The sequence below is a fragment of the Paramormyrops kingsleyae genome, chromosome 1 (assembly GCF_048594095.1).
Source record: "Paramormyrops kingsleyae isolate MSU_618 chromosome 1, PKINGS_0.4, whole genome shotgun sequence".
NCBI lineage: Eukaryota > Metazoa > Chordata > Actinopteri > Osteoglossiformes > Mormyridae > Paramormyrops > Paramormyrops kingsleyae.
In genome coordinates, this window is record NC_132797.1 from 65,689,964 (window position 1) to 65,706,584 (window position 16,621).

General features: G+C 46.1%; 2 protein-coding genes across 5 annotated transcripts in view; one reads left to right on the top strand and one right to left on the bottom strand.

Annotated features, from left to right (window-relative positions):
* The window catches only part of LOC111856196 (serine protease 23-like), a 29,208-nt gene extending 20,326 nt beyond the window's left edge, over positions 1–8,882 (top strand). For 2 of the 4 annotated variants that reach the window (XM_072717802.1, XM_023835969.2), the window contains 2 exons: positions 4,370–4,439; positions 6,740–8,882. In XM_072717802.1, the coding sequence (XP_072573903.1) occupies positions 6,750–7,874 (1,125 nt within the window). In that variant the 5' untranslated portion in view covers positions 4,370–4,439; positions 6,740–6,749 and the 3' untranslated portion in view covers positions 7,875–8,882. The other 2 variants (XM_023835960.2, XM_072717800.1) reach the window with 2 other exon arrangements.
* A 419-nt stretch (positions 8,883–9,301) lies between these two features.
* LOC111855553 (transmembrane protein 39A-like) lies at positions 9,302–16,586 on the bottom strand. Its single transcript, XM_023834698.2, has 9 exons — positions 15,705–16,586; positions 13,884–14,067; positions 13,242–13,464; positions 12,923–13,006; positions 12,519–12,667; positions 11,797–12,121; positions 10,897–11,084; positions 10,477–10,597; positions 9,302–10,106 (listed from the first exon to the last, which is right to left on the bottom strand). The coding sequence occupies exons 2-9, from the start codon at positions 13,994–13,996 to the stop codon at positions 9,867–9,869; spliced, it is 1,443 nt and encodes a 480-aa protein (XP_023690466.1). The 5' UTR covers positions 13,997–14,067; positions 15,705–16,586; the 3' UTR covers positions 9,302–9,866.
* Positions 16,587–16,621: the final 35 nt, after the last annotated feature.

The window sequence follows — 16,621 nt, forward strand, 5'->3', positions numbered from 1 at the left end:
CAAATTTGTGTCTAGGAACACAACGGGGTATGTTTGCTTCTGTATAAAGTGAATGAACACATATTCGATATTTAATTTATTAATACATAAACATTGCAAGTTGCATATTCCCCAGATCTGCAAGCCATGGGAGGTGTTAAAACCATGCAACCGTAAATACATTTTTTTTATTAAAAAGGGATAATACTTTAAAGGTGTCTAACGAGTAGCAGGTCAACTTCTGATTTAACTGCTTTTGTGAGTGATGTTTGCTGATTCAGTGTGTTCAGGTTAGTTCCCTTATATTGATGAAAATGTACTGTCATAGCAGCCGATAATAATAATAATAATAATGATAATAATGTGAATGTGTTAGTGAAACCAAACTGGAAATTCCGGCAAAAAAGTCTACTGCTAAGTTATACAGACATATTTAAAACAATCGATAAAGTCTATGGAATATAGTTTACTCAGATATAATGTCAATATTTAATATTTATAAAGTCTACCAATCTTTCAGCTCCAAAGGCTGGGGTCCACCCTGGATAGGATGAGCGTCCATTCCAGGGCACCTACACACAAAATGAGCAACTCAAGCACCTGCCTGCACATCTTTGACCTTCAAGAAGAAAACAGAGAGACCATTTGTGTCACAGAGAAAACATACACAGAGCAGAGGCGGGATTCAAACCCTCTGGAGGTGTGAAACAGCAGTGTGACCTACTGAGCCAGCAGGCTGCGCTACAGGCAAAGTTTAAAAAAGTAAATATAGGACTTTGGGAGGCAGTTAAGTTGAAACACTAAAGAGAAAATATTTCTTTAAGCTATGATGATTTTGCATAAAGTTTAGAAATCAGTAGGCAGTGGCTTACATCTTCAAATGGAAACTGCATCATTGGAACCTTGAAAAGGGGGCTGAATTTTTGTTTATAATCCAAATTTCCCACAAATCATTGGTGCTACAAGGAGGCATCTCAATGATTGATTAATGGTTGACAAGTTGACACAGATTTCTTTCACTGGCAACATGGGGAAAAGCAAGACATTTTAAATCCCCAGTGCTCCTTGTACCACCATTAGATACAGACTCCTGTTACAGAATCATTGGAAAAATTACTTAATCAGAGATTTGTCCCATGGACCATTAAACAGCTGTGGGAAATTCAGCACTGGTGTCCTTCATGTTCCAAATGTATTTTTTTCTATTCACTTAGCATTCCTCTTCTTAATTTCAGTGATGAATTATTTCTCAAACTAGCCGCTTTTGCAACACACTTTTGCAACTTGATGAAACATGTCAGAGAATAATAAATACAGATATTATGTTCTGGTGCAGTTGACAGAGAGAGGCTGAACATGGCATGTTCTGCTGTCCCGGGTGCTATTCCCATCGTATGGTGCAGCTGCATGACGGCCGCGGACTTAGAAAGCATAGGGGCCCCAGGGAACTTCAGAGCTCGCTTTGTTACGCTTGTGGTGACTGGTAGCTAAAACATATGAGCTGAAGTCCTACAGAAGCATAATGAATCTTTGGTGAGGAAGCAGCGGCATATTTGTTTCTGGCATCGGCAGACATTCCAAGTGGAGCCGTATGACTAACTGCAGAAGAATGCCAGTGTCAGGTCACATGACCTGCCCTGGCTCCGCCTGCATCTCCAGGCCAACGCTAGTGCTGAATGCCTATTGCACTGGCTTTCACTGGGGTCAGATCTGGACCCCTGGGGGCTCTGTCTGGGGCAGGAAATGAAGCCAAAGGAACACTGCGAATCATCGTTCACCGACCCTGCTGGACACTGACCGGTGAGAGCGGCGATGCAGAGCCGTCCTCCAGGGAATCTAACTTACCAGCCATTACTAAAGCCCCACTGCCACCAATATGGAGGGAAAATATGTGTTTACATCATCTTCCCGAAAAAAAAGGAGATGGAGTGATTCAATTATGAGAAAAAGGTTAAACAATAACAGAGAGAATCTTGGGAGTGAAACTTCATAAAGGCCTTTTGATTTCATTTGGGAGTGGAAACCATGACAACCACATGCACCACCCAAACGATCCCAAACAACAAATGTTACTTTTCATAACTCAGCCCATGTGACATTATAAGAGGAGATAAACAAGAACACAGAGACATATACACAGAACCACATTACCCTGGTCAAATTCAACCAAAACTGAGAGGACACTTTGTCACATAAACTAAAGACGACAAAGTGCATGTTTGTTCCCATTATTGACCTCACAAATAAACTAAACGTTAAGCTCCCGTTGTTTAGTTAAGAATAGGGAGGAAGACCCTCAGGAAGGAGGTTTAGAGTGCTATGGTTAGCCTGAGTTGGACTACATTCCTGACACTGGACTGTAGTTAAGATGCCTCTGAGGGGGTAAGCATCCACATGGTCTAGCTGATGTCGAAGAACGGGAATTGTGCACTGAGATATTTTGCTATTAGGATGCCTTTCTCCTGAGCTGGTTGTTTAGAGGCATTGGGACAGTTCAGCTGGGGGATGGGGGTAGGAGTGGTGTACTCTGGGAACACTGAGTCTCTACAGAGGAAAGTATTCGAATGGCCAGGAGCTCTTGGCTGGCTGTTCATGGTTCCCACAGTCCTGGTCTGTGTCAGAGAGAACACCACAGCAGTTCTGAAGGAGTAAACACCTCCCTTTGCCTTCCCTTTGCACTGGAACGTCCACGAGCCCATCTCTCTCTGTGCTTCATTCACATGCAGTGCAGTTGGTTATGGCTGCACAGCTCACAGACTCTCACAGCCCTGCAAAAGCGGCAGAGATGTGTCAACATCCATCCGCCCGTCATATCGACGGCTCTCGAGGGAGCACACCTACGTTCGGCGGCTTCCAGCGAGTGTGCCTGTGTTTCATTTATCTACAGTCATGTTTCTAATTCCCAAGCACTCCCCAGCTTGTAAATCAGACATCTCAACATAGAAGATGCCAACACCACTCATCAATGGCGACAAAAGAAATCTGGATGACGTTTTTTTGGTTTAAGCAAATGGCTTTCAGGTTTGTGTAACTGATACACTAAATCACGTTAAGCTGTTTTGCTCAGAGTTATAAATCAATGATGACTCATCAGAGGTCACACTCTGGATGCTGATTCCATCCTTCCACATGTTGGCCTTGCCGACGAATAAGCTTCTAATTGTATCCATGGGTCACATGATCTTAATCTATACTGAAATTAAATATGGTGATTCTGACACTATGTTTGTACTTGCTAAAGTTCAGGCTCTTACAGAATTCCCTGGCTATTAAGAAGGAAATAAAGTAGTTTTGGTTGAAGGGAAATTAGTTTTCTAAATCAGTCGGTAGATGATTCTTTCTTGAATAGCTTAGGAGGTAACAAGGTTGCCTCACACCTCCAGAATTGGGGGCTTGAATCCAATCTGTGTTAGTACTGTATATACGGAGTGTGTGAGTCTGTATGTCAGGTTTCCTTTGGCTACTCCAGTTTTCCCCTGCAGTCCAAGGACATGTTAGGCTAATTGGCATCAGTAGATTACCCATTGTGTATGTGATTGTGTGAGTGTATGCATGTGCCCTGAGACGGATCCTGTCAAGGGTATACCCAGCCTTTGCTTCCTGGTTTAAGTTCCAGGCTAATGGATATTTCATTCTCCTCTGGTAATACTACAGGCCACACTGAGTTAACAACATAATGCCAACAGAGTAAACGGAGCTTTATTGATTAGCTTTATCTTAATGGCTCAAACAAATCTAAACCCGTCACTCAGGACCGCGGAAGACAGTCATGTTCCATCCTAACTCATATCAAGTGGCCCTTTAGGGTTATCTCAGTGCTATTCAAAGCTGACCTTCTACTGGTTCAGTGTGTTAATTATGGATACAGATACTCATTACAACGATTAGAAAAACTGATGTTTGAATTGGTGTCTAGACCCTCAATATTAGTTCATTCTAAAAATCGATAATACAGAACTAAAGGATTGCTTAGCAATAAAGTGTATTTGGTCAAATGCACATATTACATTGTAGTATTTGAAAGCTAATTAAAAGCATACAGTGCACTACAGTTTCCTTGCCCAGGAAAATCTGAATAATTACACGCTGAAACTATGTTAGATAAAGCGTTAACAAACCCTGGTTCCCATAGATGCTCTGGCATCCTGCCGGAGCGGCTGGCGGTCACGTGACCGAGGAGCGCGCTGGGTGTCAGCGAAAGCTGCGGGTTCCAGTGCGTTTATAGTGCCGTGTCAGTAGCCCTTTCGGGCTGGCGGATAAAGACATGAATATGAGGAAGGGATATGAGCATAAAGATCGCCCAAGGACTGCACTTCTAATCCTCCCGATCTGTGTTTCAGCCGTGGATTCTTTGCACAAGTCATCCTCATTATAAATCCCTTCATTGCAGGATCCTCCCGATTACGCCTGTTTAAGAAATCTGCTGCCGTTCACCTGCCAAAAAAGTCAGGTTAACACCGGTGAGTTTTTTTCTGTTCCGCTTTATTGCTTCACACATATTACAGGAAGAAATCAGAACGGGGGACTTTTTTTTTTCCAAATACTGCGCTATATTTAAAAAGCTGCTTAGTGCTTAACGTTTTGAAGACACCATCTTAGGGTTTTCTGGTAAGTGAACCCCACTAATAACCAGAAATGCATTAGATTTATGGCCGTAATTGCACTATTGTAATTGTAATTGACTGTTGATTGCAGATGATCGCATTGCTTCTTTGCATGGTAAACTTTTTCCTTTAATAAAGAATTTCCATACACATGCAGAATCAATCGAAATGAATCAAATACAGTTGGCTATTTGATCGTATTTTAATTATAAATTTGGTTAGTCATATATTCAATATACTTTCCGAGCTTTTAAGGACTGAACAGAAGCAACTTGGCTAATCTTGTTCTCACAATAAAAGATCGCTTTGTTCTAACAAAAATTAATCCTCGAGAGTCATTTTCGTGAACTGCGGTATAGTTTTCCCGGCCCTTAAATTTTCGTTCTGATTTTTGGCGTTACATAAAATTCAACCTTAACCGGTGCTGTTCGTGATGTGTGTTACAGCGTTATCAAACTCTGAAATCTGTAAATTAATATATATAATTAGAATATAGATGCTAATTTATCATAAGTAATCTAATTTCTTGCACTTCACCCGAAAGAAGATTGTAATCATAAACCCGTATTATGTAGATAGTAACAATAAATAACAAATATAGCATCAATATATTAAATATCAGATAGTTGTGGTAAGTATTGGGTTACATTCATTCCATTAAATCCATTCCTGTAGGATGTAATTGCTTCGGCGTGTAGGCGTACGGCACAGATTCTTCAGTTTGGAAAATGTCCTACTGAAGAATGGGGCCCTTTAACCAGAATATCAGGGGTCCAAACTCACATTGGCCGTAGGAGAGACGTATTCCGGCTGCGTTTCTAAATACAACAACCCTTAGAAATGACAGCTTCAAAGTTATGAACCTCGCTTCTCCTGAATGCAACAGTGTAATGGTTAATGGAAAGCAGGGGGGTCAGATGCATTTTGAATGTGGGGGGGACACACTGGCGGGGGGTGTGGGGACCCTCCCCCAGAATTTTTTTAATGAATTATAGATGCCGTATGTGTATTCTCATATCGATCAAGGGGAATGGATTCTGTCGCGAAGCAATAGAAACAGTGCTGGGTGAACTAATATTTATGTTAAATGTTAATGGCGGCGACGCCCATGATGGAAACTGCACATTGAGCCACCCCACCCGGGTCACAGCCTGCTTGCTGACAATACCTTATGTTTCTGTTTTCCTGCTTTAAAAAACAGCAAGATCGCCGCCTTGAATTTTCCGCTTGTGGGGCGGAGTGGAATCCTGCCACACCCACTGACCGCTTTCTCGAAAGCCGATAAATTAGTTGTCCCCTTCGGTAATGCCATCGATAATAATTATAAAAGAAAACTGCGCAGCCGTGTTGGTCTTAAACCACAAGTTTTCCCCACGATGACGGAAGATTGTATAACTTTAAATGTTGTTGTTTTGTGTTGTGCTTCAAATATGCATGTGACGCTGGTTGGCGACATAGGCGACCACGGCGCAACTTGTAGTGGGCGCCAACTTGCCAGCCAGTTAATTTTGGTAATCCTAGGCTAGGGTGCCACATCGGCTAGGATCCGCACTGAATGCTGGTACTGCTTAGAAAGACAACGTAAATCTTCATGATATGTTTTAACACAAAGAGTAGTTTCATATGCAAACAGGTTAGTTATCAGGAGCCATTCAGATCAAATATTTGCTCTAAGGTACAGCAGTAGGACCCTCCAGGACTCAATGCAGCAGCCTTTAGGGTAACCAGGGGCGATTATAAGATTTGACCCTTAGGGGGGCTCAGCCCAGTGAAGAAATATGAGATTCCCCCCACAGTACTACAAAATGTATACAAAACACAGGACAAATCGTAAATGGTTTTAGAAAAACAATTTTGAGGGGGGTTGAAACCCCACTAAATAGGGCCTAGAACCACCTATAAGGGTAACCATTATTTTACCCCGGCACTTACTCACAGGGCACTAAATACAGCTGGTAGGGAGGGGACAATAGCCTTTTTATTTGCAGCGAGAAAAATCTGTCTTCAGAGAGCTTCTGCTTGAAACGGCAATAGTGCATCTTCATATCTCAGCCGGAAGTCAATGGTTAGGAATAAACTCATCAGAAATAATTTCCCCACCTGCTGCAGTCAGAGGCTGCATCCACTCATCTCTCCTTGTACCCTGTGACCTCCAGGTGCTTCCTCATGGCTCCGCCAGCTGCCTTCCTGCCTCCGTTCCTCCTGCTGCTCTGCAGTAACATGGGCGCCTGCATCCACAGCACCTCCTGGAGGCTGCAGTGGCCACTACAGCGAATGCCCGTGGTTGTGCCCCACCAAACGGCGGAGATACCCACCCCACACTTCCTGTCCCAGGCTCGCTTGGAGGTGATGTCCCAGTGCGGACTGGAGTGCCACAAACAAGCCCCGCCCCCTAGCTACTGGGACCTGCGGGACTTCCTCTCCTATGAGACGCTGCATTCCAACGGCAGTCTCATAGAGACAAGCGTGGGCATCTATGGCTTTAACCTGGCCAGCCTGCAGGAGCCTGCTGCTCAAACTCGAGTGAGGCGCCAGGTCTATGGCCACGACAGCCGCTTTAGCATCATCGGGCGGGACTTCCTGTCCAACTACCCATTTTCCACAGCCGTGAAGACATCCACCGGGTGCTCTGGGGTGCTGGTAGGGGAGCGCCATGTCCTGACAGCGGCACACTGCATACATGATGGCAAGAACTACGTCAAGGGGGCCCAGAGGCTGCGGGTGGGCTTCCTGAAGCCACAGCAACGCAACCCCGCACCCTCCAACAGCAGCAGCGCCCCCGACAGGATGAAATTCCAGTGGATCCGCGCCAGACGCACCCACGTGCCCAAGGGCTGGATTAAGGGCAGCGCCAACGACGTGGGCATGGATTACGACTACGCCCTGCTGGAGTTGAAGAAGCCACATCGACGGCGCCACATGAAGCTGGGGGTAAGCCCCCCCGCACGGCAGCTACCCGGCCGCCGTGTGCAGTTCTCCGGCTTCGATAACGACCGGCCGGGCCAGCTGGTGTACCGCTTCTGTGACGCACGCGACGAGACCTACGACCTACTGTACCAGCGGTGCGACGCCCAGCCAGGCGCCAGCGGCTCGGGGGTCTATGTCCGCATGTGGAACCGGCATCTCCGACGCTGGGAGCGCAAGGTCATCGCCGTCTTCTCCGGCCACCAGTGGGTGGATCGCGAGGGCGACCCCCAGGAGTTCAATGTGGCGGTGCGGATCACACCCCTAAAGTATGCCCAGATCTGCTATTGGATCAAAGGCAACTATGTGGACTGTAGGCAGGGGTAAAAAAAATTGCTGAACACTCATCCCCCCCCCCCCACCCATGTATCAGGGAGCAATGTCAAATTCTGCAATTTTTCTACTTCTAAAACTGTGGCCAGAATATATATTTAATGCCATATATTGTCAGCATTTCATAGAAGTATTCACTCTCACAGTCACAGGAAAAATTTTGAGGGGCAAAAACTTTCAAAACAGCGAAAAGCAAAATGTTTCGCAACAAAGTTGAGCAAAACTGGCACCTGGGAAGAATCCAAAGTAGTGAAATTTCCATGGCACCAGTGAGACTGCGTAAAACACCACGCACACACAGTCACACAAAGCGCACTCTCTGTAACTGGGGGAATATTACGCTACATATCCCAGAGAGCTCTTATACACTGGACAGTGGTTTTTACTTTGCCCTACCTAAAAAACAACACTGGATAGCTAGGAGCCTCCTCAATGCCCCCTACTGGTTACACATGTCAGTGTTCTCACCGCGGCACAATGCACATCACAGCTAATAACTGTGATAGGTTCTCACAGCACAGCCACAGCATTCAGTGACAGAGAGCAACCAGTTCCTACCCAGAAACATAACTGAAGCTTAATGACATCCACTTTTAATAGTCTTTAAACACTCTAACAGGAGCATCTCCCACTTATACTTAACCGAAGGTGCCATTACTTGCTTTAAATGGTAAATATATATACAAACAAATAAGAATGTACCGATGTAACTGTTTCTCCCTTACATTTCTAAAAATGAAGATTGTATGGCAGAACCTAGGAAACGGCGCCCTCTGCTGGATACAATGCGGGAGAAGGCAGGGCATGTTTTTTGTATATTTAAAAACCAAAGAAAAAAATGCAAGCTGTTCTTAGTAATCATGTTCTTACAAATTGCACTATTCTATGCTTTGTCATTTTGTTTGTTTTACTAATAGAAATGAAACCGATGACCTGTCTGATGGGGGTTTTTGGCAAGCTATAGCATTACTGGTGCACAATTAAAGGTTTTATATTTGGGGACTTTCATGTTTTATTCTGATTTTCCAGTTTTTAAAGATCATTTTGGGCTCCTACTGTGCCCCCCCCCTCCCCCAAAGCCCCATAATCCAACAGGCAGTAGATTTGTTTCAGGGCCTCCACTAAAAGTCACTTTGGGGTGTCTACCCCCCAGATATTTGAAAAAGAAAAAAAAAAAAAAATAGCGAGAAGAATCAGAAGATCGCAGGTGGCTAACTGGTTAGCACATGTTGCTTCAGCATCTCCTATATAACGCTTATTTGGTTTAAGTTTATTTAATAGTGTAATGACTATTTGTGGCCAGCAGGGGGCTTTGTGGTTTGAGTAGTGGCAAGCACAGCTGCTGCATACATGAAGTTACCAAAAAGAGCATGATAGACAGATGGAGTGATATAGATATATGCTTAGGATTGAGACAGAGAGACAGTTTTGGTTTTTATTAAGGTCATTGGCATGATAAAAAAAAAAGTCGAAAGACCACGTGGTGACCTCTGTCCACATAATGACACCCGAGGTAAAAAACAAGGACATGCCAGGAAGGCCTCCCTGCAGCCCCTGACCACCCGGCTGCGACATCTGCAGCTTGGCACTCGGAGTCCTGGGCTCTGTGCCACAGGAAATCCTGCCACGGCAGCTTGGCTCTGGGACAGAATCCCATGGTCCGGTTTCCTCCCAAACACAGTCAGCAGGTGTATCCAGGCAACTCACAGCTGTGATTCGGCAAAGATCGAATCCGACTTGCCGCGGCCTCCTCTAGGATTGGCTCCCTGTGTCACCAGCTCTCTGCCCGTTGGCTGTCAGGATAAACCCCAGGGAGGCACCATCACGGAATGACTGGGCCACACAGCCAATATGCACTGTGCTAAAAGGGATACTTCCTTACAGTATACAAAATATAGAACTAATTTTCTCTTAAATAGATACAAAGCTGAAAAATAGAATAGTATCAAAATGTACGAGTTCATAGCCACATCACAGTCCTGGTGGTCACTGGGACTTGAAGGCCACGCTGGAGCCGCTGGGGGTGAAGCGGTAGGCCTTTCCCAGCACGATGCGGTCCCGCAGCAGCTTGAAGAGCATGTAGTAGTTACACGACAGCATGAGGCCCAGCGACAGCGTGTGGTTCCAGCACTCGGAGCGCAGCAGTGAGTAGAACTGGTAGAAAACTACGCTGGACACGATGCCGATGAGCAAGTTCAGCACCCGCAGCGGCTTGTGGAACAAGAACTGGGGGGGGGGGGGGGGAATCCATAAAGAAAGGGGAAAAAATGAATCACTAGGGCAACCAAATATGAAGCACAGGTATTACCTTTCAAGGAAGTAAATAGGACCCAAAGTAGACCGTCGAGGATGGGACAGTGACCCCCTTGAATGGTACGAATTCCTTTCACTCCCACGCGAGCAGTGGTATGCAAGGCTACACAAAGACGCCACACATCCGGGGATTATGGGAAATCTCTCTCCACTGTGGGAGTTTTTTTTTCTTTTTTTATCTTAGTAAATGCTGCCGGAGATGTCTCATCAGAAGCACGAGGCTCACAGCCATCCCCAGGGACACCCATATGGGACTAAGAGAGGGAGGGATGGGCTGACTCACGTAAAACCGGGCGTGAGACACGTCCGAGGGCAGCGCAACATTGTAGGGCCCCATGGCCTTGTAGAGGGACCGGCTGTGTCGCACCAGGACCCCCTGGGGCCAGATAGTGGCATCTGACCACCTGCAGGGAGCACAAAATTTTAAAAATATATAATGATTAAAACCACACACCCGTATTTGGGTAAGACCTGCGCCCACCATGCTGGGTCATCTGCCATGCAACAGACGTTTAAGATTGAAAGGCTGAAGAAAATGTTCACATAAAGAAGCTTATCAAACATTACTAGCTAACCACCCGGTATTACATAATATGCCACAGATAAAGAGATGAAACCAGAAAGATAGGCAAACTGGCATGTGTTTATCTGAACAGCTAAGGACGGAACTGCATGGGAGTAACCCCCCCCCCCTCCAACTCACGGGTGCTGGGGTGCGTTGCCATAGGAACCGTGCTCCAGCTTCTGCCACCTGCCCAGGTGGGCGGACGAGCGGTGAAGCAGGTCGCAGTAGCTAGGGGGCAGCATCTGGCTGGTGAGCATCACAAAGGCATTGAGCCACACCATGACCAGGTGCTCGCAGGACCAGCGCATGTCGTAATACTGCGTGCTCTGGAAGGATGGGAGAGGCCAGGTTACCTAGATACCTGCTAACACGAGAATGTGCAACTTCCAGCTAACTAACGGAGTGAGATGCATCAACATTCTGGAATGTTGTTGGTTTTTTTCATTCATTCATCCATCCATTCATCCATCCATCCTCTACACCGCCTATCCTATCAGTAGAGGAAAACAATTAATAAATCAAGACGCCAACCAAAGTGTAACCCTACTCTCCTTTCAGTCTGAAAAATAACTAAATTTATCAGATGCTTTTTACCAAATGCATTTCATCAAAAGCAACAGTTTCTACCCATTTTCAGAAGATTGCTACCCCCCACTCCACACTCCATTTCACTTCACCTACAAGTTCTGATTTCAAGAAGGCTGCTTAACCATAACTTGTCCAGTAGAGTAAACACCAATAGCTGCAGCTCATGGATTACTAGTTCATGCCCTTAACCACTATCCAGCTAGCTAATATTAGTATTCTCATCACCAGACCTGGCTTGCAGGCACCGTCAAACACAAACAGGTTTAACCCTCTTCTGGTTGGTTACTTTTTTGGGTCCTATGGGGTTAAACCAATCACAAGTTGGGAGGATGCAGCGATCCCACCCATCATGGGTTTCGAGGCCCTGCACCTCCTCCCATCGGTAACCAGATTTTCCTGGTAATTAAAGGCTGAGATGAGGTGATGGTTGAGGGCGGAGCCCAAACTCACCTTAACGAAGCAAAGCGGCAGGAAAGCCACATAGTAGGCGCTGAACAGCGAGTTAAAGAGCACCTCCTTGATGCGGCGGTTGAAGTCAGCCTTGAGGGCCTCCACCTCCCCGCGGATAAGCTCGGGTGACGGCGGGCAGGTGTGGGCGGGCATGGGGGCGGGGCCTGACAGCTGCTCCCACAGGTTTTCCCGTAGGAGCTTCAGAAAGTCCAGGGGCCGCCTCGTCAAGCTGTCCGCCTCCCGATCCAGGCAGCCGAAGTCAGCGGCGACGGACACCGCCTGGCCTTCGCGGTAGAAACAGCAGAGAGGAACGTACACTGCCAACCTGCGGGGGTGGGGGGATATATGGCCTGTTAAGAGTTTCAAGCGGGCTTCACTTTCAAAAGAAAACGTCAGACGTGAGAATTTCACTACCTCAATCAATTTTCCAGAAAATTCCAGCTCCTCAAACACAACACAACACAACACACTCACGCGTGTCATACAGCACAACCACATCCTAGGTCCCAGGCACCTGGGCTTTTACCAGCAGTCTATTTCATCTCATGAAAATCACACGTGTTTGCATCCATAATGTGTGACAATGTGTTTGCATCCATAACAATAGTTCAATAGTTCTTGGTTCAACAGCACAATGGTTATTCACAGCAGTGATTGACATCTGAGGTTGTGTGAGGTTCGTGGCAGATAGGTGTGTGCATGGGTTGAGCTTTCTGACTCACGGGTAGCCCAGGAATAGCAAGCTGAGCACGGAGTGATTCCTGAAGAGGCTGGCCAGCGTCAGGCAGAGTCCCCAGGAAGACGCCGCCAGCAGGACCAGACGGAACGACACTAGAAGTACGTACTTGAGCTGGGAGCTGCAGGGAGTCTCCTGAATGAAGAGGATCCATTAAACACAGTGACACCAAACCATTACAACCCATCTGCCAACACGTCACTAACAAGCCGAGAATAAGCGAGATTAGCAGCCTGCTAACTGCAGAGAACTATACACCAATAAAAGTAATTCTAAGGTGAAAAGTATGTTATATCTGTTAGCATGATGCTAACACCATGAGACCAACATGCGGCTGATGTCCACGCAAGGATGCAAGAGAATGGAGCCGATGGCTCTGCCAGCGGGTACCTCAGAGACGGCAGTCCATACTAGCCTCCTGGCTAGCATAATGCTAATGAAGACAGCCAGGTCACAGTCCATCAGATCGAAGTTCTGAAGGCACGGGCAAAAGGAATTCAATGGTGAATACAAGTAGGAATGTAGACAAAAGTGTTCACGTACACAAATGATGGATACAAAAAAATTAAATACTCCTGCAAAAGGTCAGCACACCGGTAACACTCCAGAAAAAGATTCGGGACGTCTTACTCTGGAAGTTAACGGTTAACCTCTAACAGCTACTAACATCCAGCGGCCTGGATGAGAAAAGGGGACGGCCATGAGGTACCAGTGAGGTAGAGGCAGCGTGGTTGCTGTAGGGGTACCACCAGACCGTCCTGTAGATGTTGATGTACTGCACAAACAACGCCACCAATAGGTAGAGGAAGAGCAGGAGCTCAAACACCAGGGGGTTCTCCAGCGGGAGATCGGGGATCCGAGAGTGGCGCACGGGCTCTGGGGCAATGAGGGCCGTCAGGGGGGCCGGAGGGAGACCCATGGAGTTACTGCCCCTGTGGGGGAAACAGGGGGGCATTTCTGCATTTGTACAGCCCCACTGAGCAATGTTACTCATTAATTCATCAGCACTACGTCTACATTTCTTGATGGTTTTCAAAATAAGTAGTCTCTCCTGTCCACACTAGCTGCTACGGTGCTGAAGGTGTCACTGGGTAACGGCCAATAAGCACCAGCTAGGAATCATGACCAAGGAGGTCCAAACATGCATCATGCGGTCACGTCATGGCAGTGCGGTGTTTATGCCAAGGCGGCTGCTGGAGGTTTCAGGAGGAGAGCTCTGGGCCCAGGCCCGGTGGCAAGCCCAAGCACGCGTCCCATGGCGGGGGGAGGAAAAGAAAAGGCTTGGGTATCGGGTAGCTATACCTCGGTTACTGCACTCAGGACGACACCCCCCCCCATACGCACCGCTTACCTGCCCCGGAGCCCTGCCCCGTTGCTGCAGCCGGACCCGACCAGCGTCTGCAGCGACGGCACCGTCAAGCGGCTCAGCTGCTGCCTAGTCGGACCCCTCCGACCCCCGGGCATGTCCGGCGACCCCGGTGACCCCGGCTGCTCGCCGCAGCAACCTCAGAGCCAAGCAGAGAACGGGCCAACACCTGAAACCACACAACACATGGTCAGTTGTCATAGATACACAGTCATTTCGGTGCATCACTGAGAAAAGTAATAAATCATGCGGCATATCCCTTACTGACACTCCATCGATAAGCGAAAGCACCATCACCGAAGACTGGACAGCACAACCTATCAGCTTACAGCCCCAAAGCCACTCCTCACCATAGAAACACACACAGCACAGATGAGACCTGCAGATATTAAGCCGCATTTCACCAGAGAGAGAAAAGAAGCTGTGTGCCAGAAAACACCAAATAAAATCATGGGATCCCTTGCAATGTTTTTACTGCCAGCTGTTATCCAGCTGAGAAAGACAGTGCTAAGACATCTCCTGTAAGCTCCTCACTGCAGCAGTGGGGTCACACTTGGCAAAGGTACAATGGCTGCAAAACAAAGAAGCTGAATACAAATTTATTACGAAGACACTCACTGAGTCCTATGACAACCTAGAACAAAGTGTGGCGGAGAAATTATGTGCACAGAACACTCAAGATCACTTCTCCCATTCTCAGTCCAGTCTCAAGAGAGAACACCAAATATGAACAGAGACATGCAAATCAAACTTGTTGCGTTGTTGAGTATATTACACAGGGTATATTACACAGGTGTAACACGTGGTCTAACGTCTGGGACAGAATGAGCAACATACGTCAGTCACTGAAGCACTTAAGCCAGAAATATAAAAAGATGTTTTGTTCTTTAATCCCTTTCTTTTAAAAAACTTTCACCTCCAGGTTGGAAAAAACAGGAACAAACTAAATGAAATAGGGAAATGAATTAAAGTCTGTTAAAGAAAACCAGAAACGTAATGAAAGGAAAACTAAGTAATCGAAAAAAATCTGTTTTTTTTAAACATAAACAGCATGTTTACAACTAGATTAATAACTGATCATTTGAGCCTTGTCAAAAGACAATCTGACCAGTTATCCGTATGATGAAATATTAACGACTCAATATAGATGCTCAAACATATTTACTAGAAACTGAAACGATTTAAAATTATTATTACTAGCTTGGTATTTTTCTCTTTTCAAAAGTACTACACAATGCTGAAAAAGAAGAAAATGCAACATATGCCGTTAAACTATATTACTCGATGCCAGTAGTGTTGTGTATAGACACGTGTGCACGGTTTGGTAACCGCAGGGGAAGCTCCTGGGGTGACACTCAACGGCTTCTCAAAAGCAGGCAGAGAAGTAGTCTTTCCATTTAGTAAAGGTAGCAAAACACTCGTGAAAAACATTGCATCCGTAGAAACTAAGGACAGATCAAAAATTTCCCGGTTATATATACACATCTATACAGGATGTACATTTTAAAATCATAATGTTATGCTATATGATTCATTTGTGCATAGCAGATTATCAAGAGTTTAAGTCTCAGGTTTTCACTTAGACAGCGAAGTCAACGGAATGATCATACAGCGATCGCTACTGTTTTGATGATTAATGGACGGAGTAGCCAGATCCAGAAAATGTGCAAGAAAGTCCAAGACAATAAGCTCTGCAAATTAGTGAAAGTACAAGCAATGCGGTAACTGCATCAAACTACGCTTCGAAAGACATTCAGCGTGACCCCGTCCACATCGGCCGTGTGCAGAGAAAAGAGCAAAACTCACATAAATGCAGGACGGCTGCTGTCGGTCCGGAGGCATCGGTCAGACGTGCAATCGGGCTGCAGTCGTGTCCTAAGAGATCATCGCTTTCTCGTTTTGTGGAAGAAATCAAAATTACAAATATATAAACCTCGGCTATCCGGAGTATTTCGGTACCAAGAGCTGGCGATTGCACACGCACAACAATATGGAGTTGGATGGCACTAAATCTTCCTCGTAAAAGGTCTGCCTTTCTTTCTTTTTTTAAAAAGAGAGACAAACTTCTACCGCCTTGAAACAAACCTGTCGCTTCTGCACGGCGACCAACGTGGCAAACGTGCGCCGTTTCTGTGACGCCATCAGTCTGAGGCGAGCTGCGCAACCGCAGTGATGCGCGCCCCGCTCGGAGCTACAGTTAATGATTCAAATCGTATTAATAATCACATTCATATTAAGCTGTTCAAGCATGTGGTACAGGAGGGAATAAGCATGTATCATCACGATGACAATCCTGCACTGCTCTGGTGTGAACTGGGAAAATAAATCAAGTATTCCATATATTTTTAAATATAAAGGCCATATGTTAATCTACGAATTGTTTAATGTTAAACTTTTGCTGTCCCTTACTGCTTCGGACGGCTCTCTGATTACAATGAGGAAGCTGGAACCACATACACTTCCTTGTCGCGCGCCAGTCACACGTGATTGAATATGATACGACCACGCCCCCTGGAGGAGGAAATTTCTGCATTATTTTTGCAATCACTCGCAACATCTATGGCTTCTTTTAACACACCATGGTTCTAATGACGCAGTCTCAGTGAGTGCCAATGTTACCGCATACCCCCACTCCACAGGTGAAGCGCTTGAATTCCATTTGCACACTGGAGTTTGCATACGTACTGTTTGTTCGTGTATGTATGTGTGTGTGCGTGTGTGTG